General features: G+C 31.5%; 3 protein-coding genes across 3 annotated transcripts; 1 reads left to right on the top strand and 2 right to left on the bottom strand.

Moving 5' to 3' along the window:
* On the top strand, positions 1 to 7,454 carry LOC105976944 (phototropin-1-like). The gene is made up of 5 exons (XM_088824648.1): positions 1 to 158; positions 6,555 to 6,691; positions 6,786 to 6,898; positions 7,055 to 7,195; positions 7,294 to 7,454. Exons 1-5 carry the CDS (start codon positions 1 to 3, stop codon positions 7,408 to 7,410), a joined length of 666 nt encoding a protein of 221 aa, XP_088680774.1. The 3' UTR covers positions 7,411 to 7,454.
* A 2,213-nt stretch (positions 7,455 to 9,667) lies between these two features.
* LOC105949765 (stellacyanin) lies at positions 9,668 to 11,310 on the bottom strand. Its single transcript, XM_012973084.2, has 2 exons — positions 10,981 to 11,310; positions 9,668 to 10,099 (listed from the first exon to the last, which is right to left on the bottom strand). Exons 1-2 carry the CDS (start codon positions 11,162 to 11,164, stop codon positions 9,804 to 9,806), a joined length of 480 nt encoding a protein of 159 aa, XP_012828538.2. The 5' UTR covers positions 11,165 to 11,310; the 3' UTR covers positions 9,668 to 9,803.
* A 1,539-nt stretch (positions 11,311 to 12,849) lies between these two features.
* Positions 12,850 to 15,173, bottom strand: LOC105949856 (blue copper protein). The gene is made up of 3 exons (XM_012973164.2): positions 14,728 to 15,173; positions 13,699 to 14,130; positions 12,850 to 13,468 (listed from the first exon to the last, which is right to left on the bottom strand). Exons 1-3 carry the CDS (start codon positions 14,912 to 14,914, stop codon positions 13,032 to 13,034), a joined length of 1,056 nt encoding a protein of 351 aa, XP_012828618.2. The 5' UTR covers positions 14,915 to 15,173; the 3' UTR covers positions 12,850 to 13,031.
* Between the last annotated feature and the right edge of the window lie 253 nt (positions 15,174 to 15,426).

The raw sequence follows: 15,426 nt of genomic DNA, 5'->3' as shown, positions 1-15,426 counted from the left end.
ATGGGAAACCCTAGATCTGCTATTTTGAACTCAACCCAAGCAAATATAACCACAACCCTCCGCACTGCACAACCACAGCCGCAGCCCTCTCCACCACGACCCCACCTGCCATCGTCACCCTTCGTTGCTACTGGAGAAAACAAAGGAAGAGATAGATGGTTGAGAGAGAAAGAGAAAAAAAAGAGAGAGAAAGAGAAAAAAAAAAGAGAGAGAGAAAGAGATACAATGAGAAAACGTGAGGGAGAGAGAGATGGAGAGTTAGAGAACGTGGGAGAGAAAGTAAAAAAATAAAGAGAAATAAATCTGAAATTGAAGAAACGTGAATGTATAAGTTAGATAATTTAGGGTATAAGAGCAATATAGGATAAAATAAAAAATTAGGGATGTGGCTCATATATTAATTCAAACAAAGGATTTAATTAAAAGATTAGATTTAGACTTGTCATTTAGTTCAAATTAAGTTTCCTTTGAGGGGCTCCTAGCATATTACCACCTATCAAAATACGGTAAATGGTAAAAAAATGACATGACAAGGGACTTAAATGCACATTTGTCTACAAAAAAAAAAAAGTCTTTAGTTTAAAATACTTCCATAATATAATTTTTATCAATTTCATCCATTATACTCTAACTTCTTCAATATTATACATTGACCCCGAATTTAAATAAATATATCACATTAACCCCCATTTAAATAATTTTTTGAAAAAATAAATTTTTTTTTTAGAAAATATTTTTTTTTCAGAATATTTTTTACCGGCCAGATTCCGACCATTTTTTTCTTCTGAAAACTTGTTTTTTTTTTATCTGATATTTGTTTGCCGGTCAACCACCGCTGACCCCCGGCCTCCTGCGTTGACTTTTTTTTTTTTTTTAAATTTTGTTTTCTTGAAAAAAATTATTTTAATTAATATTACTGTCTTGGCACATACAGTAATATTACTGTTTGGGACTGAAATATTATGAATATTACTTTCCCGAACAGTAATATTACTAATATTACTAATATTACTGTCCCAAACAGTAATATTATTGCATGAGACAGTAATATTACGGTCGGGGACAGTAATATTATGATCGAAGACAGCGAAATTGCAGACCGTAAAATTATTTAATACAGTGAAATTAATGTCTCAGACAGTAGTAATTTAGCAGCCAAGACAGTAACATTAATTAAAATATTTTTTTTAAGAAATAAAATTAAAAAAAAAAAAAAGTCAATTAACAGTTAAATTACTGTTGGAGACAGTAATTTAGCAGTCAAGACAGTAATATTAATTAAAATAATTAAAAAAAAAAGTCAATTAATTGTTAAATTACTGTCTCCGGCAGTTAAATTACTGTTGGAAACAGTAATTTAGTAGCCAAGACAGTAATATTAATTAAAATATTTCTTTAAGGAAAAAAAGAGTAAAAAAAAGTCAACGCCGGAGACCCAGCGGTTAACGGAGGTTGACCTACCGGAAAAAAAAAAAAAAAAGTCAACGTCGGCGGCCGGCGGTCTCCGGTGGTGGCGGGTCAAAGTTGGTTAATTTGTAAAATTGGGCTAAATTGAGGTGTAAATCATGAAATTGGAGTTGAATTGAGTTTCAAGGAGTTGAGGGTAATTTTGGTATATATAAAAAGGTTTTCCTTATTTGCAAATAAGTTTGAATGAACTGGAAATATTTGAAAGACAAAAAAGTTGGATATCCATTTTTTAATTAAGTGTTCACGGGCCTCTTTGACATTAACCCATTAAAATATTCAATAAATTTGCATACGTTATACAAAAATAACATAGTAAATACTAAATACCATTGTCATTAATTATTTAGATTAACTAATTAAGAGTTATAATGGCAAAATATAAAAATGCAATTAATACTTTGTTGAAACTTTAAGATAACAAATAATTTGGGAAAAAGAAACACCCCATGAAGAAATAATATGTGACAAGAGGGAATATTAATTAATGTCTATTTTCCATCTAATGGTTTAAAGTGTGATCTTGGTTAAGAGATCTCCAATATTACACAAAATCCTATTCTTTTCATCTAATTCAAGATAGCTAAATAACTATTATACCTAAAATTATGGAGCTTTAGTTTTAGGGAAAATTTGACAAATCTCCCTCGTTAGATTAGACAGGTGTAGTTCCGACCAGTCCAAAAAAAAATTAGATTTTTAAGGTAAATCCAAAATATTTTAAATTAGGGATAATTAGTGAAAAACCCCCAACACATTATGATATATTAGGATGGATCTACACCCTTTTCCAATATTAGTGAGACCCCCCTTAATTATTTAATTAAATTAATATTAATAAAATTATTAAATATTATACCTATATTACCCCTAATTATCAGATCTTATAATCACAAACCCTAGCCATATATTTTATATTCAAAACCGACGTTCTATCATCCCGCTTCACGTTTTCTCTTCTTTATCGGTCTGGAATCCATGGCGACGGAGGCGGCACCGCGGCAGCAAAGGCGACGACACATGTCGACAATGCCGATCTTCCCCATTTACCCTCATCCGTCTTCCTCTCTTGCGATTCCATGGTGAAGGACTGCAACCGTCGATCAGACCGCCGTAATCACTCCCTCTTCTGGCTCCACCTAGCACCATCATCTCCTCCTCCCTTCCACCTCCGGTTCGCCAATAACCGGAAATTCTCCTGATCAATGAGATGTTTGCTGTAGAAAGCAAGGATGGTGGTATATTGGTGTTCTTTTATTTGCTTTGTTTGTTTTGATATGCTAATAATTATTTAATTATGGAGTAGTTTCTATTCTCCATGCTTTAAAAATCATGGTGGTTTGCAATTAAAAAATCAAGATTTGACGAGAATGCTTGAAGCAAACTATTTGATCTGTCTGGATGTGTTGCGATGTTCATGCGTTTCAATTTCGGAGAAATAGTTGTTTGTATTATTTTTGTAGTTGTATTTTCTGTTTTTTTATAGATGTTTTGATAATTTTTGTAGTTGTATTTTCTGTTTTTTTATAGTTGTTTTGATAAATTTGTAGTTGTTTATGTTACTTTTATAGTTGAATACTTGTTACCATTGTATTTTATTTTTTATTACTTTTTGTAGTTGATTTGTGACATTTGTCGGTGTTTTAAATTTGTAGGTGGTGAACTTTTATCAACAATTGCTCCCATTCTTTGGATTGTTGTTGGAGGTGGACCTGGAGAAGAAATACGTAAAAATAAAGTTGTGTTTGTGATAGTTATGATGTTTTTTGGTAGTTGATTTTGATAATTTCTTAATTAAATTTTGTAATTTATAGTTGATTTTATTTTGGTAAATCTACTGTAATTTAGAAGAAAACGAAATATAGTTGTTTACGATATTTGTTTACGTTTTATAGTTGTTTATGATATTTTTACAGTTAATTTAGAAGAAAACAAAAGGATATTATAGTTGATTTCGCAGATTCTATAGTTGATTTTGAATTTTTTTAGTTGTTTTCGAGAATTTTATAGTTGATTTTGAATTTTTATAGCTGTTTTCAGGAATTTTATAGTTGATTTATGAAGAAAACAAAAATAAATTAAAGTTGATTTTGGAATTTTATAGTTGTTTTCGAGATTTTTATAGTTGTTTTTGGGAATTTCATAGTTGATTTATGAAGAGAAAAAAATTCCGAGAATAAAAAAACTGGAAAAAAAATAATAAATATTATTTTTTTAATTTAATAAATAAATAACAAAAATTATATTTAAAAAAGAATATATATATATATATATATATATATATATATATATATATATATATATATATATATATATATATATATATATGAGGTAGTTAATAATGGGAAAGGCTAGATTTGAAATAAAATAGTGGGTCTACCACTAATAAGGAAAAAGTGATTAGACCCATCTTTATTAAAAAAAAGGTAGAGGGGGTTCTCACTAATAGTACCTTTAAATTAATAAAATCTTATATATAAAAGAAAGAAACGTTGGGTCACCCTAAAAAACCCTAATGGTATTTCTGTAATTACTTATTTTTAATATTTTTTTCTCTACTAATTTCTAACTATAATTTTTAACAATTATCAAGATTAAAACAAGATTAAAACTACCCTGTGAAGAATCTACCTAATTGATACTTACGTAATTATTTATTTTTCATATTTTTTTCTCTACTAATTTTTTAACTATAATTTTCAACAATTATTAATTTCCTATTTTTCATATATCTTAAATCTTAAGAGATAAAACTGGAAATTCGTTTTGTTAATCTTAGTCTTTTTATTTGCATTATAAATCTTAATATGTAAGATCTAAAAACTAATGTTATATAAAATATGAATAACACTACATTATTAAATTTTACTATATTAGTGTACTATATTTTCTTTATGTATTAAATTGATTATTATTATTTTTACTATATTACTATATTAGTATAATTAATTTTCACTATTATACCCTTATATCAATTATTATGGAAAATCAATTACTTTTTTTTTTATAAATATGCAAATCCCTCTAATTTCTCTCCTTCTCAGGTCAATATCTGCTTTTTCTTTTTTCTTTTTGTTTGTTAAATAGTTTTCTTTATTTCGATTAAAACATAAATCGATTATTTTATAATTTTATAATTTTGTTTTTATTTTTATTTTAAATTATATTGTTCTTATTTTTATTTTTAATATTTTTCATTTTGATTTAAAAAAATAGTCTTATGTTTATTTTTCGTTTTTAATGGTTCTTTTTTCTCTTAATTTCGATTTTTTTTTAAAATTTATTTTTTATTTGTTTGTCTAGTTTTTTTGAATAAAAAAATGTTTTGTTTAATTCTTTTTTGTCAAAGTGGAATGCACTATACATAGATTTCGAATAATTTGTAGTGAATTTCGATAAATTTATAGTGGATTTCGATAAATTTATAGTGGATTTCAACAAATTTATAGTGGATTTCGATAAGTTTATAGTGGATTTCAATAAATTTATAGTGGATTTCGATAGTTTATAGTGGATTTCGACAAGTTCGTAGTGAGTTTCGATAAATTTATTGTGGTTTTCAACTAATTTATAGTGGATTTTGACTCATTCGTAGTGAGTTTTGATAAATTTGTAGCGGTTTTCAACAAAATTATAGCAGATTTCGATAAGTGTATAGTAGATTCCAATTTGATAAACCTGCTGGATTTTTTTTTAATATTAAAAAAACAATTAATGGAAGTAAAAAAAAAATATTAAAAAATAATTAAAAAAAACATTTTTTTATTAAAAAGAACTAGGGAAAAAAATCAGAAAAACCATGTAAAAACATCGGAAAAAAAACCATTTAAAAAAAAATCAAAATGAAATACATGAAAAATATAAATAAGAAAAAAAAACGAAATAAAAGAGAATTTTTTTGTTAAAGTTAAATGAGGAGATTTAAGGATGAACTCATTATAGATTTGAAGTTCAATAAAAAACAAGTGACTATATATACATTCATCTTTTTTTACTAGACAATCTTTGAAGTTGGAATATTTTAGTAATTATTAATTTATAGTTTCGTTTTGAACCAATATATATACACTGTGATTTCAAAAAAAAAAAAGTATCTTATTATACTGTTGACCGGGGTCCAATTTTGTATTGGCCCCAAGTTGGGACTAGACAAATTATTAATTTATCGAGTAATAATTTTGTAGAAGTTTTACTGTATATGAAGCTTTCATTTAATTTATGTTGTTTTCCTTTGCGGTGGAAGTGCAAAGAACAAGAGGAAACACCACATACAAAATTGCAACGACAAATCAAAAAGAGCGTTGGTAGAACCGAGCTAAAGATGCATGGAGACACACAAAAAAACCAACAGTATGGCTCTGATACCATGATATAATACTTCTATTAATATTCTGATTAATTTGATTTGCATATTATTCTCTCATAGAGGCAGCCTATTTATAATATAGGATATAAGTCTAGTTACAATCTAATTAAAACTTCTACTCTAAATATCACTCAATAATAACAAAATTATAAACATCACCATATGTATTAAAAAAAAAAGGGATTATTAGGGAAAACCCCCTCATATGCATTGTCTCATTAAACTAAATCCTTTTTTTTTTCTCCCTTTTTGAGATAACTCCAATTGCATTTTATTTAGTAAATTATATTATTAATATCCTATTTTACCCTTTCTCAAGCTTTTAACCTAATTAAATCCTCCTAAGCCGTAGCGTCTCTCTTTTCTCCTCCATCCCTCTTTTATCCACAACCCACTCCCCCATCCACACCAACATCCACACCCACACCTTCGCAGCCCTACCGGACGACCACACCCACACCCTCGCGGCCCCAGCGAACTGTTGAATGACCATCTCAACCAAAAACTTAAGCTGTTAGTGAAATGTATCATTTAGTATTAATATCTCCAACACGCCCCCTCAAGTGCAGGCGAATTACATTTGAAGCCTTGCACTTGAAATATTTGAATTGGGTGGCGGTGGGATTCGAACTCAGGACCTTTCATTTGGCCTAGCTCTGATACCATGTTGAGTGACCATCTCAACCAAAAGCTTAAGCTGTTAGTGAAATGTATCATTTAGTATTAATATCTCCAACACGAACGACCACACCAACATCCTCGCGGCCCCACCGGACGACCACACCCACACCGTACCCTCGCGGCCCCACCGGACGACCACATCGGAGACCACACCCTCGTCGACCTCATCATCATCGGGTATGAGGATCTGTGCTCTTTTATATTTTACATTATATTTTATATATATGAAAGAGTTTCTTATGACCGATATTGAATTCTTGTTGCTATGTAGGAATTCTATTGTATGAGATGCTTTATGGATATACACCATTCAGGGGGGAAATGAGGCAGAAGACCTTTGCAAACATTCTTCACAAGGATTTAAAGTTTCCAAGAAGTACAGAGGTGTGCTTTTTTATAGCTATTTTAGATTTTTTATTTTTATTTTTATTCAGCAAGAATAATTTGATTGTGAATCGGAGATTATGAAATAGTATCAATTTAACGGAGTTTTAATAAACTATGTTTGGGTACATTTTAATAAACTATGGTTGGGTATAGGTTAGTCTCCAAGGGAAGCAGTTAATGCATCGATTGCTACACAGAGATCCCAAAAACAGACTAGGATCACGAGAAGGTGCTAACGAAGTTAAGCAGCATCCCTTCTTCCGTGGTATCAATTGGGCTCTTGTTCGTTGCATGGTAATTAATCAATTGTACGCACTATATTCTTATTATTTATCATTGTAATTTTACTTCAGCGCAATTAAGGAACTAATTTGTTTATTACACATCTTCAGAGCCCTCCCGCGATCGACGCTCCCATTCCCGAGGAGAAAGAAACGAGTGTAGATCCTGGACTAGATGATTTGCAAACGCTCCCATTATCGATTTTGGGGTTCTGGGCAGTGTGGTGAGGGAGATGTTGATTCTCTCGGCTATTTTCCAATTTTCTCGACTTGCATCATCATTTTTTTATAGTGGTTTTCAATAATTATGTACAGATTTTTATAGTGGTTTTCAATATTTTTACATAAACCACTATAAAAATCTGTATAAATAATTATAGTGGTTTTCAATAATTTTTGTACAAATTTTTATATAACTGTATATACCGAGTGATTTTTATGTTGACATAGTTATTATACAGAGTGGTTTTCGAGTTTACATAGTTGTTATACATAGCGGTTTTCATGTTATATAATTACTATACATAGTGGTTTTCATGTTATATAATTGTTATACATAGTGGTTTTCATGTTTATATAGATGTTTATATATAGTGGTTTTTATGTTTATATAGGGTGTTTTTTTATTTAAAAAAACTGGAAATAAACAAAAAATATTTTCAAAAGAATTCGAAATTAAGAAAAAAAAAACCATGAAAAAAAACATAAATAAAACCCTTTTTTTAAGCTAAAATAAAAAACATGAAAAATATAAATAAGAAAAAAAATTTAAAATAAAAAAACGAAGATAAGAAAAATAAAAAAATAATATAATTACAAAATTTTATTTTAAATTGAAATAAAGAAAATCATTAAACAAAAAAAAAAGAAAAAGGAAAAAAAAAACTGAATTAACGTGATGAGGGGAATAATTTTAGGAGAAGATTAGGGTGTAGATTATGGGTATAATTTTTTTAAAATTAAATAGTTATATTAATTAATAATTAGTGGGGGCATATATGGTTTTTCAAGCCCATTGAATTTATCTCAAATATCATTTATAAATAAAGGATTTATCAAGCATTGAAATCCCAATGAAGGGTGTTTGACATATAACCCCTAAAAAAAAAAGGAGCGGCTAAAAGCCTAAAACAAATATCACATCTTTCTAACTTCAATACCAAAAAGAAAATAATAATAAATAGGTAATAGCATTAGTAGACTTAATGAAAATCAATTACCACATAACTAAAAAGAAATACCATTTGTATTTTACCACACACACAAAACTATCACACCCCTCTCCTTTTTGCTTACAAACACCCTCGTTCTTTTTCACAAACCCTTCCAAAAATCTCAAAATCCAAATAACTCAAAAAACCTCACAAAACATACAAAATGGGGTCACAAGACAACAAAATGGTAATTTATATGGAATGATAACCCATTTAATTAAGTATCCATGTCTTTGTTGAACTTGGAAGTCGATTTTCATGGGTTTTTTTTTTCAAAAACCGTCGCCTTTTTGTACATGTACGTATCGATTTTTATTGTGTTTTTTTGACATGTATGTTTCATAAACTTGACAAAAATCGACATGTTAGTGCTGAAATTTGAAAAAAGTTAATTCACAAACATAAGATTTGAAAAAATAAATTAAATAATCTATTTTCGACAAGTTCGTGTCGAATTTTGAGGAACATTCAACACTTGGCTGTCGATTGTTTTTGTTTCTAAAAATCGTCAGCAACTTAACAAAAATAAATTAAAATTCGACCTGAATGTGTCGAAATTTTGAGCAAATTTGACATGTTCATATCGAAAAACCAATGCGGAACCTCAAATCAAATTCAAGCAAAAAAACAACTAATTCAAGGCAAATCAACAACAATTAACCAACAGTCAATGCTTAATATCCATATTTAGCTAATAATCATCCTATATTACCTAATTTAACAAGCTTTGGAAGTCATTTGAAAGAATTAAAGAAACTTAAATTGGATCTTTGTTTGCTTGAAGTTTAGTCATGGTCTTCCAACCATGATGGTGGCAAGGATGACGGGGTTCCGTGGCCTACGGTTTTAGCGGAAGGTTTTTTTTAAATTTTATTCTTTAAAAATTTAGTATTCAACAAATGAAATGAGGAGATTGATTTTTTTTTTTTTTTTTGTATAATATGTATATTTCAACATTAAGCTAAGAAAATGTTTGAAAAGGTTTTGGTTCTGGTTTTTGTGCTCATTACAAAATCTTCCTTCCAAATTACATGACTTCACCTTTTTTTTTTTTTTTTTTTTTTCTCGACAAATTTGTATCCATATAGGAAACACATAATAGCTAATATAAATATCAAGAGATAAAAACTTATAAATTCATTTTGTGTAAATATAAACCAACTTTCAAGCGTATAAATTAATAATAATATATGTAATGTACTTGTACAATGATTAGTAAGCAAGCACAGGGAAATATCAAAACTGATCAAGAGACCAACGAAAACCCAAAATGAAGTAACAAAACGACATAATTATTTATATAATCAATCAATACAAATCATATATGAATCCATACATATAATTTATTCAACACAATGTAATTAATTAATTAATCCAACTAATTAACAGCATACAATATGATTTAATTTACATAAAAAGGGAGGCCACAACAAGAAGAAGAGCAGAGACGATGCCGCCGGATTTGATCAGAGAAGAAGGAGCGGCCGAGGGGAATTGTCTGATTTGGATGGTGACCTTTTGGCCGAGGCGGCAGTGGTTTTCGACCGTGCAAATGAAGTAATGAGGAGTGGTGGAGTTGAGTATGAATGTGAAAGGGCTAGTTGTTTGGACTGGACTTAAACTCAGGTTACTCGTTGCGTTGCAGTTTTCGTAACCCTCTTTAGTCACTTGGACTACATTGTGTGTTCCACTCCATCTGAATACTATCAATTTTTTCAATTTTCATAAAGAAACAAATGTTAATTCATAATATTAATTGATGAGCAGTAGAGAGTTGGTAGAATAAATAGTCATGCTAGTTTGATTAATATGTAATAATATGAGTTGGTTTGAAGGAAGAATTGAAATAAATAAGAGTTGATTTATATTCACTAGTAGAAAGATGATTTTTTTACACGTAATTTTTCGCTACATTAAAAAGCCGTTACAAAAAAACTACTTTTTACTACTGCAACAATTTCACAACTATTTGGGGGTCGTAGTAAATGTTAGGATTTACCGTAGGAAAATAGTATTTGCTATGGCAGTTTGCCTTAGTGAAGCTTTTGTCACGCGCCCATATTCGCTACAGAGAAAATATGTAGTAAAATCGTAGAAAAAGTTTTTTATTATGAATTTGGTATCGTACGGTACGAATTTGTGTTGTAGTAAAAAAACCATTTTGCTAGATCTATGCATTTTTCAACTACTAAAGCAATTCCGATACTAAGATATTCATGGGGGGTGCAAAAGCTTTTGAATAAGTAGAAGTTGGTGATTGGGAGTAAAACCAAACATATATATATATGTTTATTTTCAAAAGTTATAGGTGGTTGTAAATCAACTTTAGTTTTTAGTTCAGTTTGGTGAAATGTAAAAAAATAATATCCATATCGAAAGAATTTAGATTAAATCAATAAGTTAATGTTTGCAAACATCGAACCACTGATTACGAGCCAAAAAGAAAAACAAAGGCTCATAATCAGTTTTCAAAAGTTTTTGCAAACACCACTTTAGCCATTTGGTTACGGCACTAATTAAATTTCGAAAATGCCCTTTACGAAAAAAAAGAAAGAAAAAACACGTGAGAAATAGGAATACTCACTTATGCTGTCGCCGAGCTCAAAATCTTCCTTGGCAGCCCAAGTTCTGTACGCAATATCCCCAGCAGGAGGAATAGTCCACCCCAGACTGTCTCCGACCGTACGAGTATCGGCGGCACAGCCCGATAATAGGGTGGCTGCCGCTACTAGCATCCCAATCATCACAATCTTTTTATCACAACCCATTTTTATATATATGTTCTGCAGATCACCCCTGTTGGCCTCGTTTCAATTAACTTCTCTTTCTAATTTGTTTTCTTTGATTATTGGTCAAGAGAAGAGCGTAGGAATGAATTGGTATGTTATGCATGAGAGATTACCACTGTATTTATATCTCTAAATCATGTGTATAATTGCGTGTTTTGAATAAGTAAAAAAATATACACAACAGATTAATTCAAATTAGGTGTGCTTGCTTTTGTGTTCTAGATACTAGAAAGTCTGTTTATTTGACTATAAAACAATAATATAATGATGTTTAATGCATAATTGGTCTAAATTGGTCGCTTAAAGTTTGTTGTAAGAAAAAAATGAAAAGAGAAAATGGATTCATTTATGTCACAAAACATCTAGAAAATGGATACATTGACTATTTGATTGTAGACGCGGAATATTGTGTTCAGGTAATAACGTGTTAAGGAGGTCAGATATTGTGACTACCAAAAACTTGTGATAGTTATCTATTTTATTGTTTTATTTATTATTTTGTGTTAACTTTTCTTACTATTATAGAGCGTTAAATAACTTTGCACCCATTTACAAATCTATTCTAACTCTCAACGAACTCCTATAATTTTAGTTGGAATGGGGATTGTAATTCTTTCTACTTCTGATGGGTTAAAAAAAATAAAAAATCATATAATTATATAGAATGAGTTTATAAATTTTAAAATTATTGATACACATTTATTAAAGTATTATTTGATATTTTATTAGTAGAAAATAAAATTAAAAAAACTAATAAAAGTAGAAACTGTTACGGGCCACGGGCCGGACCAGCACGCGGAGTAAAATTGAGGCTCAGCCCATGGAATTAGATTGCAGGGCTGGGCTGTCTGAATATACGGGCTTGTTGTGAGCGGGTTTCATGGGCTGGGCCGAAATTCGTTCATCATTATGTATTACCTTTGTAAATAAAGATAAACTCAATTTGATTTCATTATAAACAATCTAGTCTTCTTTCTTCACCGACTTCATCATCGTGCTCAATTGATCATGGTCGCCGGCGGAACCACCACAACCGCGGTACCTCCACCACCGTTGCCACAACACCGCCACCACTACCACAACCGCAGAACGGCTAAATCGAATCAGAAGGCTTCAATTGCACATTCGTCTTCTTAATTCTCTTTTTTCTCCTACAAAGTTTTGTATGTTTTGGAGAAAATTACTGGAAAAAAAACAAACAATCGTGATCAACACAAATTCATGGGATCGATTGTAATAACTGGAGCAGCACAAATATTCGGTTTGAAGCCATAGTCGGAGATAATTATTTCTGAAATTTCGACGAATAAATCTATAATTTTTAAGTTATGCATCGATTAATTTTGAACTCGATTATAATGAAAGTCTATTTTTAAATCAAAATCATTCATAATTAATTTCTAATTGCACTGTTATTAGGACTTAATTATTGGGACTGTATGTGAGAAGAATAAAGAAAAAGGCTGGCTGCGGGCAAGACAAATCAAGTTAGGGGTAAATTCGTCATATAAAATATTAGCACATTTTGTGCAAAATGGAAAAATAATAGTGTCCTAGTAAGAAAAAAAAAAGAAATTAGGTTGAAGAGTTTTTAATAAATTTTCCCTTTAACTTATTGACATAAATAATTAATTCCTTTGATAAAACAAACCAAATCAATAGTCTCAACACCAACAAAAATGATACATATATAAATATCAATTGCAAAAAGTTAGCTGAATACTAAATATCAGCTTTATTGGCAATGAAGGGAATTTAAATACAACCTACATATATAGTGTAGAACATATGTAGAAATCGAAATGAATAGAAAAAGATTGAGCGTATAGATACTATCACTATATATCTAGTTAAACAAAGCGACGGCAACTGCCAAGAAAGTGAAGGGTAAAGCTGCAACAGCAAACGATGGGGCAGAGTTGCTCGGCGGAGGAGGAGGAGGAGTTGGGGTCGACGGTGTAGACGGGGTTGAACCACCGGAGCTGGGAGGAGGTGTGACGGTGGAAGAAGGTGGTGGAGCAGAGCCGGAAGGAGGTGTGGCGGTGGAGGAAGGCGCTGGAGCTGAGCCGCTGGTGCCGGCAGTTACGTTGATTGCTAGCTTTTGGCCCCAGGAACAATGCTGAGTGATGGTGCATATGTAGTAGTTTTCGCCGGCTGAGGTGAGGGTGATCCTGGCGGGGCCGGTGGTTATGGGTGCGGTGGTGGTGGTGCTGATGTTGCACGAGTCGAATTCTGCCCTTGTGACCTCTGCCACGTCATGTGCGCGGTTTGTAAAGTTGAAAACTGCATTTCAATAGTAATTCATTAATACATAGTTCTCATGAGCTACAACAAAAGAAAAACTTTAATTTAATGTTAAGATATACAGTTACTAACAAAATTCTATTAATTTTTAGCGAACTAATAATTTAATATGTTTTTACCGAGTCGGAATCAGAAGAAACTATCATTCATGCGAGGTTATTAACTAATTGAGATTCTACTGTATATATAATATAATAATAAAGACTGACCTAAAATATCTCCAACCATGAAAGTCTTGCCCATAGCCCATGTTCGGTATGCAACAGGCCCACCGGGCGGTACGGTCCATCCAAGGCTGTCTCCGACAACGTAAGTCATTGGGGTGGGTGCAGGTGAAGCTGCCGGCGGAGGGGTGGCGGGCACCGCCGGTGATGGGGTGGTTTCGGGTGCAGCCGGAGCTGGCGGGGTGGTGGGTTGTGGCGAAGGAGCGACAGAGGCAGCGGAAACATTGATGGACAATTTCTGACCCAAAATACAATGGGTACCGAAAGTGCAAATGAAATTGTATTCACGGGCAGATGTTAAAGTAATCGTAGTTGGCCCGTTTGTAGACATCGAGATTGGGTTGTTGGCGTTGCACGAGTCGTACGATTCCTTGGTCACCTCTGCCACGTCATGCATTCCCGTTGTAAAGTTGAACACTGCATTAATTAATATCCATTCACACTTAAGCCATTTTAGTTGAAAGAAAACAAATTGAGGTCGTTATACGTACCGAATAATGTGACATTTTTGTCAAAATTAGTGTGTAAGTATATAATATAATGCCCAGTAAAATTTTCATTGACTAATGTCATGTTCTTGACCTACAACGCAAGCATTTTTGTATATTGATGCTACTTCATCTAAATTTTAATTATTAACTAAACTCCTATTAATAAAGGTTTACGGCATTTGACATTCATATTTACTCTAAATTGTCAAAAATCTCCGATCCCCATACTAAACGAGAAATTAGATGCTACACCTAGTTATTTATACGACTGAGTGGATTTGAATCGTAATTCATAAACCCACACACAACCATGTATATGTGTGCTTAGTGAATAGTTATTTAATCAAATATGCGGTCCAAATCCACCGATGTAAATAACCAGGTGCATAAAAATGTATTCAGGGGGACGTGTGTTAAAAAAAATGCATCTCGAGGATTTTTCAATAATATATAATACGAGGAGTTTGTTAGGACATAATTCAATCTAATACGAGAAATGGAACTATAAATAAATATGACATACCAATGATGTCGCCAACAATGAAAGTTCTAGTAGCGGCCCAAGTGCGATAAGCAACTTCTCCACCGGGTGGGACAATCCATCCGATGGAGTCACCGGCAACGTGTGTTGTTTGTGCAGAAGAGCCATTTAGCATAGCACCTACAAAAATCAATGCCATAAACACAACCACATTCAATCTTCCTTCCATCTTTGCTTTTATTTATGTTCTAATAAATCTCAGGTCGCCCCTTCTCTATAGTTTCTCTCTTTGTCTTTGATTTTTCCCTCAAACAATATATCACTATATCTAAATATAATGATATATATATATATAGTGTTAGAGTTCAAATAAACCTCAAGAAGTGGTGATATTTTGGCATAATCAATATGTTACTCTATTTATATAGAGAAGATAAAATATAACTCTAATTAAAGTCATGTCCCAATGCCATGACTCATGGGTTCTTAAAGTTTGACTAATACAACCTTCATAATTCATATATATGGATGATACGTGTCAAAATATTGACTCTTCCGGGCAAAAGAAAATTTGATTTTGACCAAAGATAGATTTTATGGAATGGAATTATGGGATTTGTGGAAAATAATGGCCGACTATAGTATGACTTTATTGTTAATTTAGGTATGAAGCCGTGTCTTTAAGGCCACTTTCTTGGACTTGAGGACGTTGACTTGGTCATCACTTTGTGGTTTCTTGGA

This window comes from Erythranthe guttata, chromosome 10 (genome assembly GCF_056151865.1).
Source record: "Erythranthe guttata isolate IM_541 chromosome 10, IM_541, whole genome shotgun sequence".
Lineage (NCBI taxonomy): Eukaryota > Viridiplantae > Streptophyta > Magnoliopsida > Lamiales > Phrymaceae > Erythranthe > Erythranthe guttata.
Note: the sequence above shows the minus strand (reverse complement) of the source record. Positions and strands in the feature narration are given on the sequence as shown.